The sequence below is a fragment of the Mercenaria mercenaria genome, chromosome 18 (assembly GCF_021730395.1).
Source record: "Mercenaria mercenaria strain notata chromosome 18, MADL_Memer_1, whole genome shotgun sequence".
Taxonomy (NCBI): Eukaryota; Metazoa; Mollusca; class Bivalvia; order Venerida; family Veneridae; genus Mercenaria; species Mercenaria mercenaria.
The window spans coordinates 54,916,404-54,941,256 of record NC_069378.1 but is presented as its reverse complement, the minus strand read 5'-3'; the positions used below and the strand labels follow the sequence as shown (position 1 = coordinate 54,941,256).

Genomic DNA, 24,853 nt, shown 5'->3' with positions numbered 1-24,853 from the left:
ATCAAACTATTTGGACTAAATGGATGTAAATGTACTATATGATAATCTCTAGTATAAGTATGCATAATCTGTGATATGTAAATAGCACCTTAGCTTCATAAGTCATCAAAACGTATAGTGTCGTGAAAACATGAATGTAATGGTTTAGATAACAAGTGTACACCGGTTTGGATGACTTAATCTCTTTGGATGTTTGCGGTTTGGACTAACACTTTTAACTGCTTATTTTAAAATAATGTTTGTTTCTAAGTAATGTTTTCATTTTTTACAATGGTATATGTTCAAATATGTCTTCTGACAGACAATTTATTTAAGATAATATTAAATATACCGGTATATGCTTATAAAATACTTATATGTTGATCAATACAGATGCTACTTTTTGTGTTTTTAATCAAAGTAATGTTACTGCTAACAATTTTGAACCCAGACTTTTCAAGATGTTTTGGACTGAGTATACACATATCCTCGCTGATGACCAGAAAATATATGTTAAAACTTAGCAAATGATCAATGCATACTGAAGATTGTTTCAGTTTGCTACACATTGACACACACCTCACAAGTAATATTAGCTTCAGCACTTACCCAAATGAACACCCTCGCGGAAGGCATAGCTCCATAACCTGCCGGACATACATTAAGCGACAGTTTGAATATTATGTACTAACAGGTTTATACCCCAGCGGGGGATTCAGTGTTGTTATATTTTCTGGTATTTTGGGATCATGGAGTCCATTCAACATATGTGTAATTGAGTTCCGCTTAGGCCGATGCTAGAGGGCTTGAGAGGTGTTGCACATTACCTCTTATGAACAGACTCAGTCAAACCGAATCTGCTTTTATTCTTCTTGGTTGCATTCCTTGCTTCAAAAGGGTCTTTTGACAGTGTCATTGCAATGTCCAGATGGTTGTATGTTTCTTTTTTCTATGTTACATGTCCGTTATAGTATATCTGCATATCATGAGAATTTGATAATTTACACATCTATGCATACACTGCTGTAGGCTTTTGTGTTTTTTTCCTATTGGATATGATTCCCTTTTTATAATTTCTTTTCTCAAGCGTAGCAGTGAAATTTTCCAGTCTTAAACACCAGTGGGAGAGGAATGGCCACGAAGAGCAATGGTCAGCACCATTAATCTTTGAAGGAAATTCAAACACACAGGTCTGTTACTAAGTAAGATAGACTACAAGTGCAAGAATACTATTGTTGATTGTGCATGACTGTTAGTTCAATAGTAGAGTCACATTTAAAGCTTTGTTTCCTGTCTTCCGATCTCACATTTCAAAACAGAGCTTTTAAAAGGAAATATTTCACTAGTTTGTTTAATGATACACTGACTTCTGTTGTAAGTTTACGGCTGTTTATATACATTTCGATGAAAAGGGGCAAATAGCAAGTATAATAGTCGACTATACAAATGTCATGTCACAGAAAAAGCTACTGAATGAATCAATGACATAAACAAGTATAAAAAAAGGCCAAGAATTTTGGTAAGACGTATGTTTTAGTCATAGAAATTTTCCATCTTCTGATGCTAAATGACACTAAGATACTTGCTTACATACATGAACTTAGCCATAACTTTCTAAGTGAAGTCAAAATAGCGATATATATTTTTTGAAAAAGCAGGAGAATCTTTGAGCCTGTGCATTGCATGTCAGATAATAAGAGTGAACAAGTGTTTGAAGCATCATTTCATTCTTAAAAGTGGTATGTGAGGTGGTTCCTGCTTACATACCAAAGCTACAGCAGTATTTGTTAGCTTAATGAAGAGGCATAGCTCTGCAATGAAGTTAAAGTCAGACTTGCAGAACGTTACGTTGCATGTAAGGTCCTCTTAACTATTGATTATTGAGATACCTGCGTACGTACAAAAAAGTACAAAATTCAATTTAGCGAACCGGGAAAAGAGTCATACATTTGTACAAATAGCAAACTAGAATTATGGAACATGTGTATTGCATGTCAGATCATCACATTGAACAACTAGTTTCAATAAATTCCCACCAGTCATTACTGATATAACATCTTACAAATAATATATTAAAGAGTATGCGGAAGCCGACGAACGGATGCGTGCAATAGCCCTACGTATTCTTCAAGTAGTCGATGTAAATCATCTTTTGGAATAGTGAATAGCTAATGTGCATAGGGGTTGCTTTTAAGTTGGTAGATAAAAGAGCAAACAAACGTTTTAGTTTATTTTGGGCCTATTTTCTAAGCATTTACTAATTCCTCTTCTAAACAAGCAATTGACAAAAATGATAAACAAATGAACATTTATTAAAAAAGAATTCAAATCAAATCACCGTCGAGACGGTGCATGGAACCCAGGCTTTAAAAAACGAACGACTTTGATATCTAACCAGCCTGACACTCAAACATCCTTACGCTGCTATTATAGAATTCATTTAACCTACCTATCTGGATACATATCGATGAATTTGGAAACTATTCCATGAAATAAATTCGTTATTCAATGTTACACATTTTTATTCAACAATACCAAAACATAATTACTCTAGGTACAATGTTAATTTCTAATCGTTTATACACATCTTAGTTATTTAGTTTTATGACGTTAAGTTTAGTTCTTGTCATATATTTTATGAAATCCATACAAAAGGTTACTTCTTATATCCTAGAAATAAATGAAGGACATAGATATGTTTGTATATGATTTTATCAACTTTGATACCGATTTTACGTGCAGGAATGTGAATTAAGTTGCTATCCAAACCGGTGCATATACTAAATCCAAACCGTTAACTGCTTTTCAATTACTTGTATCCAAATCGTTACACACTTGATACAGATTATTGACTTACGATGGTATTTTTCGCAAAAATACTATACTTTCAGTTAAGAGACCGATGACAAGATATGTCAGAAAATGTTTCTTCTTTCTTTTAACTGATTTGTCTGATAATACAATTGCGACATCTTAGTAATTAAAGCTTGAATAATCTGATCTTTTTATATCGAATAACTTAAACCTTAGAATGAAAACTGAATACCTAATAAATCATTTTGTAAAAATATGTGTTTAATCGTAGAAAACATCAAAACGTACCTGATGTTTTTGACATTATTTTGCTCGGAAGAGGCCATATTGGACAGATCCAAACACACGGCTACCGGTGTAGTTTCCAAATAGTGATAAATGATGACTGGAAAAAACATTTTTTTCGCTCGCTCTTCCCAAATATTTTTGAAAAAAATAAATCCGAAGAACAAGACATCAATTTTGTATGGCTTTATACATGATATACATGAATTCAGTTTATTTGTTTATGTTAAGTTCAGTAATATGATATTTTAACGATTAAAATAAATTAATGTGTCCTTTGAATGAGCTTTTTAACAACATCATTTTTGCTAAGCCATATATTTTGTCTATAAGATGTAATTGAATAATTTTTGTGTCAGGGGTTTATTTGATCAAGGCCATGAATTAAACTTTTGGAAATAGTTCTAGATATAATTGATTGAAATAAAAGAACGAAGTTTTCCTTTGAGGCCTCTTTTTGGTAGATTCTAGCCAACAAATCGTATATATGTAATCCTATCCTTTCCTTTCCTAATTCAGTATTATACTTTATAATAGTTAAATATAAACTTTCATGCTTTCTTCATAAACCTCTTTTCACACTCAGTTTAAATATTTAACATACAGTAAATATTTGATTACGTCCCTTTTTTAGCATGTATCTTGAGAAATGGAAGTATTTTGGGGTAAACGTTGTATATTTGTCAACACCAAACAGTTGTCGGTCTATGTCAGTAATGTGTTATCATGTTTAGATAATATGAAACATTACTATATAGATAAATATTTTCATTTTGTTGTTCCATATCTTATTCGCTATGACCTTAAATGGTATTAAACGTATGCAATTAAGTGGTACCTAATTCTTTAAAACACTGTATAAACGAATTGAATTGAAGCGGTGTTCGTATACTCATAAATAGGGTCTTATGTGTGTGTGTGTGTGTGTGTGTGTGTGTGTGTGGAATGGGTTGCGGGGGCGGGTGGGTGAGGTGGCGTCTTTGGTTTTAACTCAGTGGCTTACATTTTCATATGGCACCAGTACTTTTTAAATCCAGAACGCGGAGTGGAGTGTGATTAGATTGAATTTCAAGATGTTCACTTTCATCAATTTGTTTCAACATAATGACCTTGGATTCCACAAATCTAGTTAACTTTATCACAAAGTTATGCCCCTTTTTCGACTAAGAACTTTTTTGGTTTACCTTTAAGTAACATTTTATGTTTGCGACAAAGCCTTTTGAAAAGACAGGCGTTTCTTTTGTTATTCAGTTCGATATTATTGAAGTATATGTTAATTTATTATGTTACATCATAATTGATTTGAATAGCACCCGTCTCCATGATAAACACGTTCAAAGGTGTTATACGTACAACGGCGACAGCTTCTCATGGCATCTTATTCAGGCTATGATTAATTCACGTTGTTGGATATTCGAGGAGAGGGTGGTCTGGATTACCGTTTTGAACAACGCGTTTGACACCTTTTGTCAGGTTGTATCAAACTGTGTTTATTGTTTTGGGACATTTATTTTCATTTCGTTATAAATGTTCGTACAATTTACAGCCAGTAACTAGAAGATGGTATAATAGGAATTTCTTCAAACAATCACACAAAATCAGTCAATATTATATGATGTAAATATTAAAGCTGCATTTCATACAATCAAAAAAAGTTATCGCAGAACAAAAAAGTATGTTTAGAAGTTTTTTCCCCCAGTATATACTGTGGGCAAGTTTGTTGCACAAATCAGACTCGTACAGACTGTATAAGTTACCAGTGTCATATAATGTTGCTTAAATGCAATTGACCAAATAATAACAACAAAACTTAATGTTCTAGAATAATGAATTATTCTTGAGATTTTAGTAACATATATATGGAAAGTTTTAATGAGGGAATCTAAGCTGCAGTATGTACGGGTTGTAGTAGCTGGATACTGTAGATCTTTATATCGTATAGACATGTTTGGTTTTCGGCATTACTGTCTTTAGTATAACTGTACATTTTATTCACATATTTGTCTTTGCTGATATGTAGTTATTTTAAGTCCCGTAAACGAAAGAAAGACATTGCGAATGCTGTACAGATAAATTACCATTTTCCTACACAGTAATATTGCACGGACTAAACTTGATAAAAGTTTGCAGTCATTTTAATTCAAATCCAACTTAGGCGTCCTACATCTACAGAAGAAATGCTTAATTTAGATAAACAATCGTGCATATTTCAGCGCCTTGGTAGATAAAGTAAAAAGACTAATCGAAGCGAGCTAGCATATATGAAAATTTACAAAACATTACAACAAATTATCAATGATCTCTTATAGACAAAAATTATTAAAAGAGTTTTGGGATTTCCAATATTATCTTTTAGTTTATACCCCAGTCACACATACGGCGCGGATAACTACGTCTGGCCACGGATAGAAACGTAGTAATCGATCCGTACTAGAGTCGTACGGATTGGTACTGATTGGTACGGATTACTACTTTAAGGTACGGCTCAGGTACGGATCGATACGGATTGCTACGTTTCTGTCCGTAGCTAAAAGTAGCTATCCGCGCCGTACGTGTGACTGGGATATAAGGTAGTGGACTCGTCATGATACCAATCGTCCATTTTTACGTGTACAATTTCGACATTTTTCGTTTTTTATTGAAATTTATATGCGCGTTGAGCGCGTTGTAGATTTTTTTTAATATCAAATACAAATTTCTTAATGATAACTTTACCACTGTAGCCTTGTTGGTTATCGCACAATTCGTCTTCCAATTCCTCAGATACATGCTGTGTTTTACTATGTCCCAGACTTTGAATGCCAAATTTGTTTTCGTTCCTATCGTGATTGAATACTCTCTTTTATCTATGCCATTCTTCTGCCGTCTACGTGTGATAACACAGGTGATTGTACAGTAAACATTTTACTTTGACAATAGCGCAACTACTCTTTTTAATAATTGTAACTATAAAGAGTAATGATGATAATCATTTGTTTGGTAATGATAATGCAAAAAAAATAGCAAAAAGTGGAAACTTGACAGGTCGCTCAACACGACAAAAACGAAAATGTTGCAGGCTCGGTTTGATTGAGTCTGTTTATGGACGGTAGTGGAAATGCATGCTACCGTCCACGCCCTCTAGCCCCGGGTTGAGCAGAACTCAACATTTACACATGCTAAAAGTACAAAAAGCAATTTAGAGACATCCGCAGATGTATTCAAACGGCGGTGAATATGGAACCTTCAATGATACACGTGTTGAGGCGTGTAATTCCATGAAGAGCGGCGTTTGGTCCCAAGATAAAGTAAAAGGTTTGCCCTAAACGAGAAAACAATGGGCAGAACTAAACAAACTGGAATTTAGGAAGGGAATCTGAGTTCATTTAGCCTGTGTATCACAGGAACTGTCAAAAGACAAAATTAAAAAGCAGGCACCATAACCAAGGGGTGATTAAACAATACCCAAGGCTATGAAAGCGGGAGTACTGGAACCACCCAGGCCGAAATGGGCATTTTGAGAAACTAAACAGTACCAATAACACGACATAAAAGTCGTGCTGAACAATCTGAGAAGATCGAAATATAACATAATTGCAAAGACATAATTGTAATCATTGATGGTAATAATTATAATGATAATATCAAAATATAAGGATGATGATCTGATGCTTATTATGAATGTAATTATAATGAATGAACTTGCTAATTTTTATGTAGGTATAATACACGTTGTTTTGTGTATTAACATCTGCAGAAGCCCGCGGGATTGTTTGTTCGATCGTGGTCACAAACATATCCCAAGGGCTTCTGCAGATGTTAATACACAAAACAAACGTGCATTGTCGCTATTCTTGCATAAAAAACATTACACAACGACTAAATGCATTGTTTTCATGTGTGATGACTTTACGATTCCGGTATATAAAAACTATTGAGGTAAACGTACCTGATGTATGTCGTCCAAACGGAATACATTATACTAAATGCAGTTAGAATTACATTTAGCTTATTTATTTGTTAAACTTCAATAAATTTATAAAGCTAAAATATGCGTTATGGATATATTCAAATTGTCTTTTATTTCTTTTTACTTCACAAACAAGGTAAGCGATGTTAAGTGTAAGTCTGAGTTTTTTTAGACGTCAGTTGCACCCTCTTCTAGCTTAAGCTTATTCATGTTACACAAGCATAAATAAGGTGTAGGGGAATTCACAGTGGATATAGCTTTATTTCAGACAGTAGTTAGCAGGCCCTGCCACAATATCAAAACACAGCTACGTATATGTTTGTTCTGTGGTGTTCAGTTGATTGCAAAGCGTTCACATAACAAACAATAACACTGCTGTTTATGTATCAGAAACGACGCGTATGTATAGTCTAGACAACTTTGCCGGCTAGGGAAATTTTGTGACTACGAAACGGAATTAAGCACTTGTAAACATTGCCTGCAGGCTGATCATGGTCTGCACTGTTCGCTATTCAGTCAGTGAATTTTCAGTGAACATCCCTTTTAATAATAAATGGTACTGCCAAAAGAGAATGATGGACAACTCCATTTTAGAAATTAAGGAAGCCAAAGGTTAAATGACAAATTCTACTTTCCATGTGAACTGGATGTTGCAACTTGAAAATTACAAATTATATTCACTCAACTGGGTAATTCTTAAAAAATGAATTATCTCAAGTGTAGCTTTTCATTTTTATTTGTGTAAATTGAATTATCTTAAATGCAAGAGTACTTATTACATATAATTAAAAATTAAATTTACTTAATTATTAACTTTGTCTTGAAATGTTTATCATAAACCTGTATTGTCGGTAGCTTATTAACACACAAAATTGTATAGTTCCTTTTAACTCTAGCTTTAGGATGCCCAATACACTGTGCAACATGCTCTAGTTCAGAAAAGTGTGACACGTGTGACATCGGATACTGGTTAACAGAGAACAAATTCTGTTCTCTATGTCCTTCTAATTGTAAACAATGTACAAACACTACACACTGTACAAACTGCAAGACACAATTCTGGGACATACGGCCAAACTTTGCATGTACCTTTCCTTGTCGCGAAACCTGTTCACCAAGCGGATGCAATGATACAACAGGGTACTGCTATGGATATCATCCAGGTTTTTACGGGCCTTATTGTGACCAGAGCTGTAACCTGTGTCTTAATGAATTGTGCAACAGTCAGAAATGTACAAATGGATGCATTGATGGATATTATAAGAGCAAAGTCGATGGCTATAAATGCCGTAAATGTACTAAAAATTGCACGTTATGTCAAAGTCAGACAAACTGTAGAAAATGCGAAAAGGGTTTCTTTTTATTTAGCTACGATAATTATTATACTTCATTTTGTTCACGACGTAATTCGGAATGCGAAGAATGTATCAGCTACGTCGAATGTATTTGCAATCCGGGAACATACGGACCTGCTTGCAGTAAAGACTGTAATATATCAAACTGCAAAAGATGCATTGAAAATTCCAGTAATGTACACTGTTCAGAATGTATGAGCGGATACACACTTGAGAATGGATATTGCATTGCCTGTTCACAATATTGTTCTAGTGGTTGTGATAGCGATCAGAATTGTTTAGGTGACTGCAAAGATGGCTGGACAGGTCTGAGGTGCACGGAACAGTGTATTAGCAAATGCAGAAAATGCGACCGATATGATGGGAGGAGATGTGAAATATGCGATGGAGATTTCTATACAACAACGTGTACTGTACCTTGTAGTTCACATTGCTTGACTGTGTCAGAATCGGTGAAATGTAACATAAATAATGGCACGTGTTTAAACGGTTGTGAAAATGGTTACTGGGGATACAATTGTGACACACCATGTCATGAAGGTTGTTTGTCTGAAACATGTAAGCAGTCAGATGGGTTATGTGACATATGTAATTGTGCGTATTATGGGGATGCTTGTCAGAAAAAAATGTAGTGAACATTGTGTTGACAATCATGTCTCATCTACAATTTGTTATAAAAAGAACGGGACATGTGTGCATGGATGTAAAGATGGATACGGAGGTGATACCTGTGAAGACGAGCTCTCATATAGTACTACAATGTCCTCAACAGGTATGTTTTTAACAGGACCATAGATCAAGCTGCCTGATTCAGTGATCTTGTCATATGAATTTTGGGGGAAAAAAAGATATTTTTTAAAAGTTAAAGGTGTTAGTAAATTTGCTGAAAAATATCACGTATTTAGAATTCAGAAACAAATTACACATGTTATGATGTTTTTATTCTTTTAAGTTGGGTTAAAAGCCGATTGTCAAAAGTACTTCAGGTATATAAAAAGACACTCGGCATAAACATTATTCTTAGCTTTTTTTATCTATGCAAGTAACTGATAACTTTCTAAATTGAATCTTATCAAATTGTCACGCAAAATATTTGCCTTGTCGTGGAATCGAACTGCTCTACCTTCTGAGCCAAATGAGCGTGCAATTTAACGTAATTCTGTATATTGTTAGCAATATTTCATTACTACCAATAATTCAAGAAACATGAAAGACTGAAAAAGCGTCTGATCTAGAACAACTAGAAATATATATATATACTTTTCAAGGTATTAATACAAACCTGTAAGTCATATAAACGTTATTCCATACCGCATACCCATATATTCTTTTCTTCACTATTCTTAACTAAGAATCTACCTATCCTTCAACATCCAAGAATCAAATAACTGGGATCACCGAGCAAGTTCAAGAAAAGGACCAGCAAAGTGTTATGATAGCTATTGGTGCTGGAACGGGTGGAGGAGTCCTACTCTTAATCATTTTAGTGGCTGGTATCGTGTGCATAATGAAAAGGTAAACTAACAATCTTACTCTGAATAATTTGTTTGTTATCTTCCGTGAATGTATAACAGAGCATTTATTGCTTTCATGTCATTGAAAGAAAGTTCATCACTTTATGTTGCTTTACGGAAGCACTAAAACAAGATTGATTGAGAGTGTTGTTTTCATATATGGAACAACTTAATGTGGCATATTACGTTCGATGAAATTTTAGTCGTACTATTTCCAATGAATAAACGTAAGCCACTCCGAACATGAAGATATTTCATCAGCGTTGATGACATTATTTTTATTGCTTTATATATTTTACTGTGCCGCATTTGATATCCGTAGAGACCTAGCATGCGGATTAACGAAAGAAATTTTCTTTCGGCTGACGAAAGAACTTTTAAGGAGCAAGTGAGAGTTCAGTGTTGTTATTTTTTCTGGTCCTTTGGGATGACGGAGTATATTCAAAACATATGTAATAGAGCTCCGCTTAAACCGGAGCTAAGGGGTGTGAGAGGTGTTGCACTTTCCATTACCTCTCATGAACAGACTAGTCAAACCGAATCTGCTAATATTTTGCTTGGTTGCATTCTGTGCTTCTGAAGGATCTTCTTACAGATTTTATTCACTACGGGCGAGTTGCTTATACTGTGTACTAGGGCGAGTAGTGAAAAAATTACTTCCCTGTCCTGTACCGTTTTACTGCATTTTTCAAAGTTGTCTGGTAGACATTTCGCAGAAGATTGATACGTTTTTAAGTTGATGACCCACACACAACCACGGTTACGGTTTGATGGGGGCTGCGTTCATTAAACATGGATTTTCCTGTAGGATACTTTTCCTTCTGTTTTTATTCTACAGAAAGCTAAAATCAAATAGCAACCCGAATGCCAGGGAGGAAAGAGCATACGTAAATACTGCCATAGAGATGCAAGCTGTTGCCTGTACAGAGATAGAAGGCGGTATTGGAAATGTAGGATATAACCAAACAGTAGATGCAACATCCCAAAGTGTGTACGAAAGTTTAGACAATGGAACAGTCGATGACCAACATCAATATAGTGGTAAAATATTTATATAAAAAAAATCATGCTGCTCAGAAATATTTTCTAAAAATAGAAAGTAATTGCGACTGGAAATATTTCTGATATAGGTTCAATGAATATTTTAATATTAGGCTTTTCTGATACTCACCATCCAAATAAACATTGTCAAAGTAACTATATTAATCTAACATAAATCATACAAGACCCTACCATCACTTTATCCTAACACATGTTTTAAACTGACGTCCATAGAAAACGCTAAACGTTGCATTTTAGTTGCCTGAACATCTTTTTTATTATATTGTTACCTATATTTTACATGGTAGTCTTAATTGTTTACTTGCCATTTAAGATATATGTGATACATATTGATGCTACGAGATGGGTGTACCCGCCCGCTTAGCTCAGTAGGTAGAGCGTTGGTCTACGGATCGCGGGGTCGTGAGTTCGATCCTCGGACGGGGCGTATGTTCTCCGTGACTATTTGATAAACGACATTGTGTCTGAAATCATTAGTCCTCCACATCTGATTCATGTGGGGAAGTTGGCAGTTACTTGCGGAGAACAGTTTTGTACTGGTACAGAATCCAGGAACACTGGTTAGGTTAACTGCCCGCCGTTACATGACTGAAATACTGTTAAAAACGGCGTTAAACCCAAAACAAACAAACAAACGAGATGGGTGATGCATATTGCATTACTTCTCATGAACAGATTCGGTCAAACCTGGTCTGCTATTATTTTGCTTGGTTGCTTTCTATTCTGCCAAGGTATCTTCTTTTATATTTTATTTACAACACATTATGAGGAACTAAATGCAATAGCTTTCAATATCATTTTTACTTAATTCTTTCCTATCCGCATTTAGAATATATAATAATATAATATGCTTATCATATTCATGGCCGCTTTTTATTACTTTACGTAATTAATGTACATTTGTATTGAGATAATTTAGAGTACATTACTTATTGTTCCAGGACTGGAAAGACATGCAGATCAGCATGATAGTGGATATGTAAATATATGAAGTTGCTTAGACGATAACAATACTTAAACAGCTATATTAGCTCTAAATTATGTACCTCCAAAGTGTTATTTCATTAAGGAGTCATAGCTCTATGTTGGAAGTATTCTTTCAAGAGCGGGTTGTACGTGATGCTAAAATGCACACAATTACTAATGGGTAAACAATGTCCTGAAATATTTACTAAATACGAATTACATGTATTTTAGTAAAAATACGAATTACATGTAAATATTAAAATGATTTACCACTAAATATGTGGAGCGCCAAGCGAAGAAGTTACTTGTACTATTTTTTCAATCTTTGGTACGTCGCGGCTAGGGATCGAACCAAGGACCCCCGCTCCCCCCCCCCCCCCCCCCACCCCCACACACACACCCCCCACGCACTTGAAGTGGGCACTCAGCATGAACAGGATAGTACCAGGTTTCAGTATAATTTGACTGGGTGGGTGTCACTTGTCTACGGCGTAATATTCTAATGTGGCAGAACTATCATGTTGGGTTTTGTTCTCTCTGCTACGAGCCGACACCGACGTACACTAGTATATGACTGAAGAAAAGACGTTAAAACCGGACACACTCACTCTACATTGTACGACTGACGAGCTGTGTCATCCATCATTCAACAACCGATTAATAATATCTAATTACTTAGCACTATTTAAACTCATTAAATTAAATGTATTGCTCTAAAGGATTTTATAATGATATAAGCTATTCACTTTTCGTATGTGTTTGTTACAGTTTTATTTTGGTGTTTTGGCTGTCCCTATTCTTTAGATTTGAAACTAGCTTTTGTTCATTTCTGAACACAAAGAAGAAACAATTTAAATATAATATCTTCTCTTTAAAAAAATCATGTACGTTTTCAAGACAGTAACCTTCATGGCCGTTTGGTTAAGGTCAATGACTTCGAATCACTTGGCCGTGACTGCTGTGGGCTCGAACTCTCGTTCGGAGTGAAGAATTCTTTCATATGAGAAAAGTAACTTGCTTTTGTAAAATATTACCTTATGTTAAAACTAGTTTCGGTCAAACACGTTTGCCAAATATACTATATAACACTGAAAGACAAAACAACAGGTCGAATACCGGGTAGATTAGACTAGTTTTTAATGACATAGACCGGTTTAGGTCAGTAATAGCCCTTTATCAAGAATGATTTACAAATATACACTGCACACTATCCAGAGACATTTTGTCCGTGTTAGCTTTAAAAACGTGTGATGTTATGCTGACGCATTAAGTCCCTGTTTTCAAGTATTATGAAAATGATCGAGCCATTGTCCTGCTCAAGTACAAACGTTCCTTCATTGTGGACATGGTCATATCAAGGTGAGAAATGTCTTTGATATTCTCATCGTAAGGGATTCTGAGGTTAGCAAATACTGTTTAAAGAAATGCATATGAACGCAATTGTATGTTTCTTGGACCCGTGTCTGTAGACTTGTGTAAATTAAGAAATAATATATTACATTTAGTGAATTTTCTTTGAAAAGATATCATTGCTTTGAGTTCAGATGTGAAAGAATTATATGACAAGGTTGCAGCCCGGGTGATATAATAATACGTATCTGAACGACAATTATTTTATGCAAGAGCAAATCAATATAATATGATATATATTATTTCAGTTCTAGCACGTTAACGAGGATTATTTTATGTGTCCTTTAGGACGTCCACAAAACATGGCCTGTTTTCTGTTGGATTCTTTTCCAGCGCACCGCTATTCCGTTTGACGCTATGATGGAATAATTGTGATGTCAGAAAAATGAATTGTTACACAATAACACAAACTTTTCGATCATTTTTGTTTCACAGGGAAACAAATCGGATCGTGCTACAATAACCTGTATTAGTATAATCAGTGTGTAATATATAGCCACAAATAGATCTTTCAACCAGGGTTGACCAGCCCGGCGGGTTTTACAGGGAAACCACGGTTTTAACTTGGCACTACTGGGTTTTATTGGGCAATACTAGGTAATTTTGATTATGTGAAATAGCATGTATCATCATGCATTGTTGAACTTGTAGGTATAGAAGAAAAGAAATATGGTTGTACTGCCATCAGTTCAAATCCTACTCAACTGTCCATGCGTTTTTTATTTTCTTTTTCATCATTTTTGTTTACTTGAAAAGATCGTGGAAACATCAGGAATGGGAACGATAGACTGAAACATAGCATTAAAAACACTAAAAAATCTCCCCTGTTAAAAATGTGCAAAAATATACAACTAGAAAAATGTAACAGAAATTCCTAGAAGGATAACTCTAACAAAGCGAATAAAAAAGTAACATAAGTTACTTCCCTTTAGAAAGGAAATTTACAACGATGGATCTTATGTCATAGCTCCGATCAAAATTGATTACGTATAAATACGTAAAATTATGCCTAGTAAATTAGAAATATAACAAATTAATCAATAATTATCAATTAAGGCAATTGACTTTTGGCCTACGGAAACCCAAAGCAGTATGGGTCATCTGCTGCCCTAAGGCAGCCCAAAGGCAATGATCAACCATAAAGTTTTACAACTGTACTTTTAAGTATTCTTAAGTTCTTGTAAGCTCATTTTGACTTTGACTTTTGAACAACTTATCGCAAAACAATAGTGAAATCTACTGACCACAGGCAAACATTCTCTGTAATTTGAGTACTGTAGGCTAAGTAGTTATCGAGCGGATACTGTTTTCAGTAGCAAGTTCTCTGTGACCTTGTCCTCTGACCTGCTGACACTTAAAACAACTTGCACCATCTACTGACCACAGGCAATTGTCCTATAAGATTTGACACATGTAAACTGAAGTTTCATTTAGTAATTGACTGAAATTTGTTTTCGTTCTAACTGTCTTTGTGCCCTTGACCTTTGGCCTACTGATATTCAAAATGATTGCGAAATTTACTGACCACAAGCAATCATCCCATGAAGTTTGATAGCTGTAAGCCTATGCATTCTTACGTTCTTGAGCGGAAACCATTTCTTAATTTCAAAATTAACCTTTGACCTATTGACCCGTAAAATAAGCTACTGAAATCAGGAAAACATCCTATGAAGTTTGAAGTTTGTAGACATATGCGTCCTTAAGTTATCGAGTGGCTTTTCAGTAACAATATGATATGAGTCAGTTGCTTACCGCTGTCAATCAATATTTGAAGTTTCAAGACCATAGGTTAAATTTTTCTTTAATTATTGTGCGAATCCCGTTTTCATTATTGAGTTCACTGTGACCTTATCGTTTGATTTAGTGACTCTAAAAACAATAAGGTCATCTACTTACCACAGGCAATTGTCCTTTGAAGTTCGACGTCTGTGGGCTAAAGCGCTTTTACAATTATTAATTTAAACATATTTTCAGCTTAAGTTTCTTGACCTTCACCTTTTAGCAAACGGGTTAAAAAATCAAGAGAGAAGCAGACACGACCAACCTTCTTACCAAGTTTGAGCTAGCCACGTTCTTTAATTATCTGTCGGAAACCGAAAAGACAGGCGGAGAGACGGACAGTGCGTTAGCTTCATGCAGCCCCTTTCTGGGTGGGGTGTGGAAGAATTAAACAGATAATATGCTATATGTCTTGTTATATTATATCAGCTCATAGGTTGTAAGTTGTCTATCAATTCGTGACAGTTAGAAGAAAAGACAAAGAAACTTGTTTAGATCCATTTATTTCTATAAAAAAATAGCATGCCTTATTAGATCTTGTGCAAATATTTGACTAACATAAAATTCTCACTACCTGTATATCTAATCATCATATAATTTAGATATCTTAAATATTTATCCAATCATAAAATACTAACAATATTCAAAACTTAAATCTAAACAAGATTTTCATCCAAAAGAAAATCTTTAATTTTCAACATGTTATGAATAAAATAATAAAATCTAATTATAATACCCAGGACATTATCTTGCAAGAGAAGAAGCCACGCTCTATTAATTGACAGAGAATACCATCAAGTGTAAATAAGTGACACATTGCAGTCTCAGTGGGAAAAGCTTGTTAGCTTCTACAGCTTTCATTCAGTACTGAGGTGACGATACTTTGATTTCTATTAAGTCTAAAATTATACCTCAATAATTGTTCCATTTCAACAATAATGATCTCCATTTTTAACTGGTAATTCTACATGTAAAACCTACGCTAAAGCATTTATTTTCTACTACTTGTACTTCCCTTTTTTTGAGATATAACAATATGATTTCAAAATTATTAAGAAATCTTTTCAGGAAAGTTAATATCAAATAACGTTTTTTTTCGAGTAATGGAATAAGCTTACTTGACGAGTTAATATGTGATAATAATTTACTTTAAACTGTGTTTTGTATTTAATTTCATCGTATTTATTTGGTTTTTCAAATAAAAATGAAATAAAATTATCAAAATACTTTTCATACTGCTTCTTTCTATATCTATAACAATCTGTGAGCTCGAAAAATCAAAGATCAACAATAAATCTACAGATGCATTTTTTCAATAAGTCTTGTATTGTAAAACTCCCCTGCCAACTTTCTGAAATCACATGCTCTAATATAAAATAAAGATTTAGTTTTGGAAATGTTTTTACATACAACAATTTTACTAAATAAACCTTTACACGATCAAGAGGCCATGAAAGAACCTTGTCGCTCACCTAATGTACGTTTTAATATTCTTCTTGGTTGCATTCTTTGCTTCCATTGGATCTTTTTACAGATTTGATTAACAACAGCAATTGTTAAGGTCTCCCCGTACTTGGATTCAGTGTTGTTGTATTTTTTAGTCCTTTGGGACCAAGAAGTTCATTCAACATATGTGTAATAGAGTTCCGCTTAAGCCGGCGCTAGGGGGCGTGAGAGGTGTTGTTCATTACCTCTCATGAACCGACTCAATCAAACCGAGTATGCTATTATTCTTCCTGGTTGCATTCCTTGCTTCTATGGAATCTTTTTACAGATTTTGTTTGCTGTTTCAACTCTGGTGATCTCCTCAGGGGTCATTCACTATCAATATAACTTTGTGCCAAGAATCGATTAAAGATTTTTATTGTATTAAAGCGCTGTCGGTCTAGAGAAATCGCTAAATAATTGCGGAGTGGACCTTGCAAGGATAATACAGATCAAGTTTGGTGAAATTCCATATCATGGTTAATGATGTTTACCCCTAAAATACCCTAGAAAAGGTGAAGCGAATAAACCTTGTTGAACATACTTGAGAGACGGTCCTATATGTTTGGGGCTACAGACCAAGTTTGGTGAACCTCCATCAAGTTGTTTATGATAAATCGTTTTAAGATATGTTTCTTTTTTATTTTAAAAGGAATTCCGATAGTTGTTTATGCGCATCTTTCTGCGCAGCCGACACTTTCTATGGAAAACTGAACTGAAGTCAACATTTGTTGAAACATGTTAAAGACAGTCCTAAATATGAGGAATCTTGAATGAAATAACATTTTTGATAAGTTTTATCAGTAATCAAATGTTGATACTGGTTTATGTTGTATTGACAAGTATCATGCCTGACAGGTACCTTGCTATTTTTGTGGTTGTGTTTTCACATCGCATTTTAGTACAAAGACAGTGCTGTTCATATAGTGTAAGATAATTGACTTAGTACTGATAAGACAATATCACCTTTCAGATTATTTAGTATTCAATTATAGAAAGAATTAAGAATTTTTAAAACATTTTTTAACTTCTAGCAGACAAACATGTAATCAATTTGGCCAGGTTCGCGCCATTTTCCGTCCGAACAGGTGTTGTATTCTAGCGATCTTAACATAAAAATTAGTCTGGTGGCCCATACATTTTTAGCCATTTTTATGCTCACAATACAATTATCTTTACACAAGAAAAACAGGAAAAAATTCTATGAAAAAGTTTTTTTTTCAAAATTTAAAAAAATATTCTTCACTATAGGTATTTTTCACTGAAAAAAGTTCACAAAAGTAAATATGAAACAATATTTTTTTTTCATTTGTACCCATTATTTATAAGGATAGAGTATTACAAATATGACTATGATATCAAATAAGTATATAATAATATCTGTAAAAAGAAAAAAACCTTATTGTGCTGTCTTGATGTATATTTTGGTTGGTATTTATAAAAAAGCAGAAAATTGTGAAAATGTTGAAAAATCGCTAGCAGTTTCAGCAACAGTGGGTGTGTTCAAAACAATTTTTCACAAAAACAAGCCTGGTGACCTATTGTTTTTATTTGTTCATTGTTTTCAGCACAAACTTTCCTATCATATATGTGAATTAAAAAAATTTCTATGAAAGGAAAAAAAACTATAGGAATTCTCTTTAAGTCAATCGGAAAAGGAAACAAACTTTGGAGGACCTTGCCCAAGTTTATGTGAAATACACTGAAAAGTTCATGAAAAGAATTCGCTTAGAGGAAGGAATGCCAAGAATAAATTGATTAATCATGAACGTCATAAAGCCTTTCAAAACGTTAAAATACATAAAATCAGACCTTTACTGAAAACAGATATGAAAGCTTGTAATTTAAGAAAAGGGCTGGTCATTGAAGCAGCCATTTAAGTGTGTTTGTTTTCATTTTCAAACCACTAGAGAATATTTTTTAGCAAATTCTCTTTTAAACTTGTTCGATAGATTAATTTCCAAAGTTCCATGACTTGAAAATTTAAAACATGATTATTTCTAGTTGGAAAAAGGAGGGGAAATACTTTACTGAATTATGGAAGAACTGATCAAATAAACATTTGAAAATAAATATGAGCCGTGCCATGAGAAAACCAACATAGTGGCTTTGCGACCAGCATGGATCCAGACCAGCCTGCGCATCCGCGCAGTCTGGTCAGGATCCATGCTGTTCGCTTTTAAAGCCTATTGGAATTGGAGAAACTGTTAGCGAACAGCATGGATCCTGACCAGACTGCGCGGATGCGCAGGCTGGTCTGGATCCATGCTGGTCGCAGAGCCGCTATGTTGGTTTTCTCATGGCACGGCTCATATCATCCTCCATTTTTTATTTTTACAGTGCCCGGGAAATAAAATAGATCCATTTCTTTATCAAATATTGCAATATTCATATTTCTTTCATTTTTAGCCGATTTTGATTTCAATTCCTGAAATCATGTTGGAAGATATGTCAGGAAGAAAAATAATTTCTTTCCTTTTAAGAGATTCTTAGCTCCAGCAACCCCTTAAAGGTGCCGGCGAAAATATTCTGGAAGATCTAGACAAGGATTCTACATATTGAGACTAGTGAGAGGTTTATGAAAAGAAGTTGTTTAAAGTTTTCTAATGATAGTAATAACGGCACCTAAAAAGGGGAAAACAAAGTTGAAAAAGATCTATGACAAAATATGGTTCATGTAAACAAGTCGTTAATTTTCTTTTTCATGTATTTGCTCAGCTATTTCTTATTAGTATTAGAGTAGAAGCTGTTTATAAACTGATAGACGCCAGACCATCCACATGTACTACTAAAACGATATAACAAAATTACACTATACAATACCAACAGAAACATCCCTAACGCTCTCATACATTTACTACCTACCGATCAGTAATTTTGAGTAATCATTGAACTTTATCATAATAAGAGTTCGAAATAAAAAATAATCTAATCAATGTCGCAGCTATCTGTTTGTAACGTAGATTGTTTCTCTAGTGTCAATAGTTCTCAATATATCACTGAAAGGCTGCTCCCAATAATGTTAAATAGCAATACTGATTATTAGGCTCTGAATTAGATCAAACGTAGAGGAAACGTTACATATCATAAGAATGAGAAGGCAAATTCATACAATCCGTCAGTCTTGGCAAGAAACCAGATAACTCTAAACATTTACAACATTTTCTGATCAAAAGTAGAGGAAACGTTACATATCGTAAGAATGAGAAGGCAAATTCATACAATCCGTCAGTCTTGGCAAGAAACCAGATAACTCTAAACATTTACAACATTTTCTGAAAAAAAAAAACATTTTGGTAAAGGTTATAAATAACAAATTCTTTAAATAAATAGTTGTTTAAAAGTCCCATTGGGCCATCTTATCAGTTTTTGTATAATTTGTATTCTCTTCATTATTAACTCTGGCTAATGATAATTCTGACAATTAGTATTACAGTAGAATCTGTTTTTTATAAATTGATAGACGCCAGATATTCACATTTACTACTAAAATGAAATGACAAAATTTTACAATTTCACTGTACAATACTAACAGAAACATTCATAACACTATCTTAATACACATTACTGAAAATACACTATTGTTTTTGTCGTAGTCGCAGATCCTTCAAACGCTACATACTGACTACCTATCAATCAGCCATTTTGAGTAATTATTGAACTTTATCATGATAAGAGTTTGAACTAAAATTCTTTTCTTATCAATGTCGCAACCATTAGCTTTTAAAGCGATTAATTTAGTAGTGTCAATAATTCTCAATATATTTAAGATAGGCTGTTCCCAATTTGTTAAATAGCACATCAACAGCTTTTGATATATTTGAACTAGCAGGTTGCAGCCCGATAATCAATACTGATTTCCAGTCTGATAAACCTTTGAGCAATAGATTATATAGGGATTTTTGTCAAATGGTTTATGTCAAATATTTCTTTAAATTTGTGAATGTTTTAGCAGATATTGTATTATACACTAATTTCTTCTCTACAATTTGAAATAAATATTGATTCTAACAGAATATCATTTTGCGTCCAATTTTGTGTTTTAAAAGTATCACCATCACTTACACTGAAGGTATAGTTAAAACCACTTAAAGTGTACATTTTCTATCATTTATGAAGAAAATAAATCATGTTTTCCAAAATATCATAACGTATCAGCATATGTACGGGTCTGCAATACATTCTTATTTCTAGAACAAGTTATACTTGCAATATATTATACTACGAAAATCTTAAATGAATCAGAACAAACACAATTCCACGTAGAAATCCTAAAAAACAAAATACGCATGAGGAATACCAAACTAATGTAAAAAATACAAAGAACAGAAACCTGCTACGGACTTGATGGATCAAACAATAACCACTGGAGATTTTTATTTATTTCTCACACAGTGGGACTGACCATGTGATGTTGCATTTGTACGTATACCATCTGAAATCGGCAACTGGAACTGCTAAGGCGCACCCTAAAGCCGTCTTATGCGTCGTAGGATAAAAGAAGTCCTGGAATGATATTGGTGTATGTGTACCCACTGTTCTCCATACACTGTCAGTTTTCGTTAACGTAATACCAACCCAGAACGAACCTGAACCTGAACCTGAAAAACATTCCAAATTAAATAAATCTTATTTCCCATATGTGAAAATCGAACCGCAAATATTTACTATATCCACATTTCCGTATTTTTGTTCAATGTATTCATTATGGCGGAGCTATTTGCGCAGAGTGCAACAAAAAATTATGGAACGTACGGTAACGAGAAAGGATCGATTCGATGCCAGAGTTAATGTCATCTTCATTTTATGTAATATGTAACTGTACCACTTGCTCATTAGAGGTGTATAATTGTGATCTCAGTGCCTGAAAAATTTAAGGAAGAAAATAAAATCGGAGTTTATAATGTGTTTAAATACTACATTCATTTAAGGTATTGACTTTAAAATTGAAACACAAACGAACATTCTTAACATTTTACTTCGTCCTCCTCTAAACTTATAGTTCGGGTGTATACCTTATTTTTGCTTTTCATTTCAAAAAAACCATTGCGTCCTATCATTTTCGTATTCTTTTAAATACTTCGAAGCTTTCTTGGAGTTAAATTAGCTATATTTGCAGAAAGAGTAATTTTACGTACATCTCTTATTTTGAGCGTAAGCCATAAATATCGATTATATTGTCTTTAGGCACAACTTATTACGATGAAAACCCAGAGGGAGGTTGTAAAGTTAAGAAGTAAAAAACAATATTAAAAATCTAGGCATAAAGAGCTACAATTAAATACCTTTCTAAAATATATCAGATCAGTGTCCGGGCATATCAATTCATTATTAAAGTAGAAAAAGTAAACAGCAAAACCACCGTGTTAAAGCAATATTTTTTTCACGATGGGCTGTTAAACGTTGGATGTATTACTTTAAGGAGGGCGAAGTTCGAGTGAAACTATTTCGAACGATACATAACCGCCCGAATGTATATATAATGTTCAAACACGGCCTTGCTATAAATAATTTAGATGTAATATGTCTTTTATCGTAAAATTGAATCAATCATAACAGAACTGTTTCTTCACGCATGCATGGCGCCAAATGATAAGTCGCCATGCTCCTTTCTTTATACAAACTATGACCGGAAATAGTAATACGTCATGCATATGAGTTCAATTCGAGTGAAAAGGATGACAAATTACACTGCAAAGTATTTGTGTAAATAAAACGAGATATTTGTGCAATTGGACTTTCACTATTAAGTGAACTATCTAATCAAATTTGAAAGCCTAATTTATAGATGCATACATGGTGACGTCAACTTAATATTGTTGTGATGATATATTGCTAGTCATATTAGAATTCATTGTTAAAAGCGCGAAAACTGTCTCCGCCATCAACGACTGCGCATGCGTTAAAACGTTCTACACTTTGCAACAACACTTTTATTATATATTATTGATATTGCTGGTGTCTGGTACGTTTCTGTTTATAATTAGTAAGGAGAATATTCCTCTGATAAAAGATATGAATGGTATTTATATATCGATAGATTTATTTGTTTTGCTGTAAATCAAATTTGAACAGACAATGCGATAGAGACAGACCCTTAATGATAGATATGTATATCAAATAAACTCTAGTTATTGATTTCTAATTCCTTGAAAAACAATGATTTTACAAATGTGAAATTTAAACTTATAATAGTTTTGTTAATATCAATACTTAATTCAAAACAGTGTGGCAAAGTATGACAAATCTTGCCTAAGGTCAGCAGCGATATCTATAAGTTTACTTCCCTTTGAATTACACAATTGAATAGAAAATGAAACCGGTTTTAGACACAATACCATACTGTTTTGCAAAACAAAAACATTTAGGATTTATTCATGTGTGTTTGATTAACCACTCTAAACTTGCTTCACTTATTTATGGTAAAAAAAAAATACCTTTTAACAAGCCGGTAATAAAATGAAATATCAGTAAGTAGGTAGTGCAGATAATACAGTTTTTCTTGTTTCAAAATGTCACTATAGAAGAACTTTTGTAATATAGAACATATAAGAATAGTAAACGTGCAATTATATTGATCTCTGTTTCCTATGCATGCAGCTGATTGTATCACTTTGGAATAATTTCCAGTATAACTTGTTCTTTAAATAAGCGATTAAGAGAAATGCAAATATGTTATTCTACAAGTTTTCGCACAATAACCCAATTATACTTATAACTCAAAATGAATATGCAACACACAAAGGTAATTACGCATGCGTGTATACATAAACTTACTTGCATATATATCTAGTTTTATTTCTGTGTTAGTCATTCTGCATTTAACTGTCCATGAAATTTACAGATGTAAATTCGTACACATATTTTTTTTGGAAATTTCCAGGAAGCTCCGAGCCGGTCCGAGTGTTAGTGATTGTATAAGAAGCATTAAGGGTAAATGGAATCGTTAGGAATGATTAATCTTTTAAAAGTCACAGAAACGAATCCATTTTTCGTATTTTGCGCAATAAGTTATCCTAAAGTTTGACCAAAATAAGACATTTACTACTTGCTTGAGTAGAAACTAAGGTTGGTAATAATAAGCATAAAGCAACAACTTTCAAAATTATATCATCATCTAGAAGACAGATTTAAACTGTTTTACCACCAAATAATATACCCCGTTTAAAAAAATTTTGGAAATATAACGGATTCGTCCTTTTTTATCTAATGTGTCAAACATTCGATAAAATAGGGCTATTATGATATAGTTGCTTGATCTGGGATGCTGTATACGGCTCGAATGTATTTTACTAGATCGGATCTCACGAGGCTTGCAAGCACGGACAGTGATCCGTCATTGCAAAATCCAAGAGAGGCGATTACAAAATCCCCAGATCTACCTACAGTGCGACCCTTTAATTATAAACTTTTACCTTTTATTTGTTTTGTTATTGAACGAAATCTTAAATGTTTGTCGATGTAAAATATATAGAAATGAGTGATTGAGATTTTTGTTATTGTCGAGTGAATCCTTCAATATCTGTCGATGTTAAACAGAAAGTTAAGTCAAGTTTATTTGCAAATTGGCAGTTATCTACCTTTGGCAATATACAGTTCTGAATATAGCGAACATATAATTGGTTCAATATAAAATAGCTAAAAGTATTAATAAAGAAATTTCTTTTGTTACATCATGTAGTTAACATATCAAGTGTTTTGTAACAACTCTGTTGTACGGCGGCTTAAAGCAGATTAAAAAAAAATACATAGATAAATTACTTAGATTTTTTAGAATTTGACAAAAACTCTACGGAGCCTAACTGTTCTATCTAAACCACTGGATCTACTGTATCTACCAACTTCCATTTCTAAGAAATGCTAACACAGTTAAAAACGAGACAACATTTTATGCAATTAATGGTTTCCTACATTATCTACATATTTCTAAAACAATACACATCTTCATGTACAAATCAAGTTTCACAGAGATATTTTAATAGAGCCGTGCCATTTCTATGCGAATTTCTGTAAACGCTGCATAAGTCAAGCTGTATAGTAAGCATTATTGTCGAAAAAATTCCATAAAATATGAATATTCTATGTTATTGTTAAGCCTATGAGTATAAGTAGCCAAGCTATTGCCAATATCATTAGCTGAAATATTTTGTTGAGGGTTGTTTCTTAATCTTAATCCAAAATTTTAATGCTCTTTCTTGACATAAACAAACAATGGAAATCTAACCAATTCTCCAAAAACCGCATAATTAGGTGTT

The 24,853-nt window shown here is 33.6% G+C and overlaps 1 protein-coding gene across 1 annotated transcript; it reads left to right on the top strand.

The window, feature by feature from the left end:
• Nucleotides 1-7,943: 7,943 nt before the first annotated feature.
• On the top strand, nucleotides 7,944-12,281 carry LOC123537815 (uncharacterized). Its single transcript, XM_053530107.1, has 4 exons — nucleotides 7,944-9,154; nucleotides 9,735-9,897; nucleotides 10,735-10,937; nucleotides 11,900-12,281. The coding sequence occupies exons 1-4, from the start codon at nucleotides 8,881-8,883 to the stop codon at nucleotides 11,947-11,949; spliced, it is 690 nt and encodes a 229-aa protein (XP_053386082.1). The 5' UTR covers nucleotides 7,944-8,880; the 3' UTR covers nucleotides 11,950-12,281.
• The last annotated feature ends 12,572 nt before the right edge of the window (nucleotides 12,282-24,853 follow it).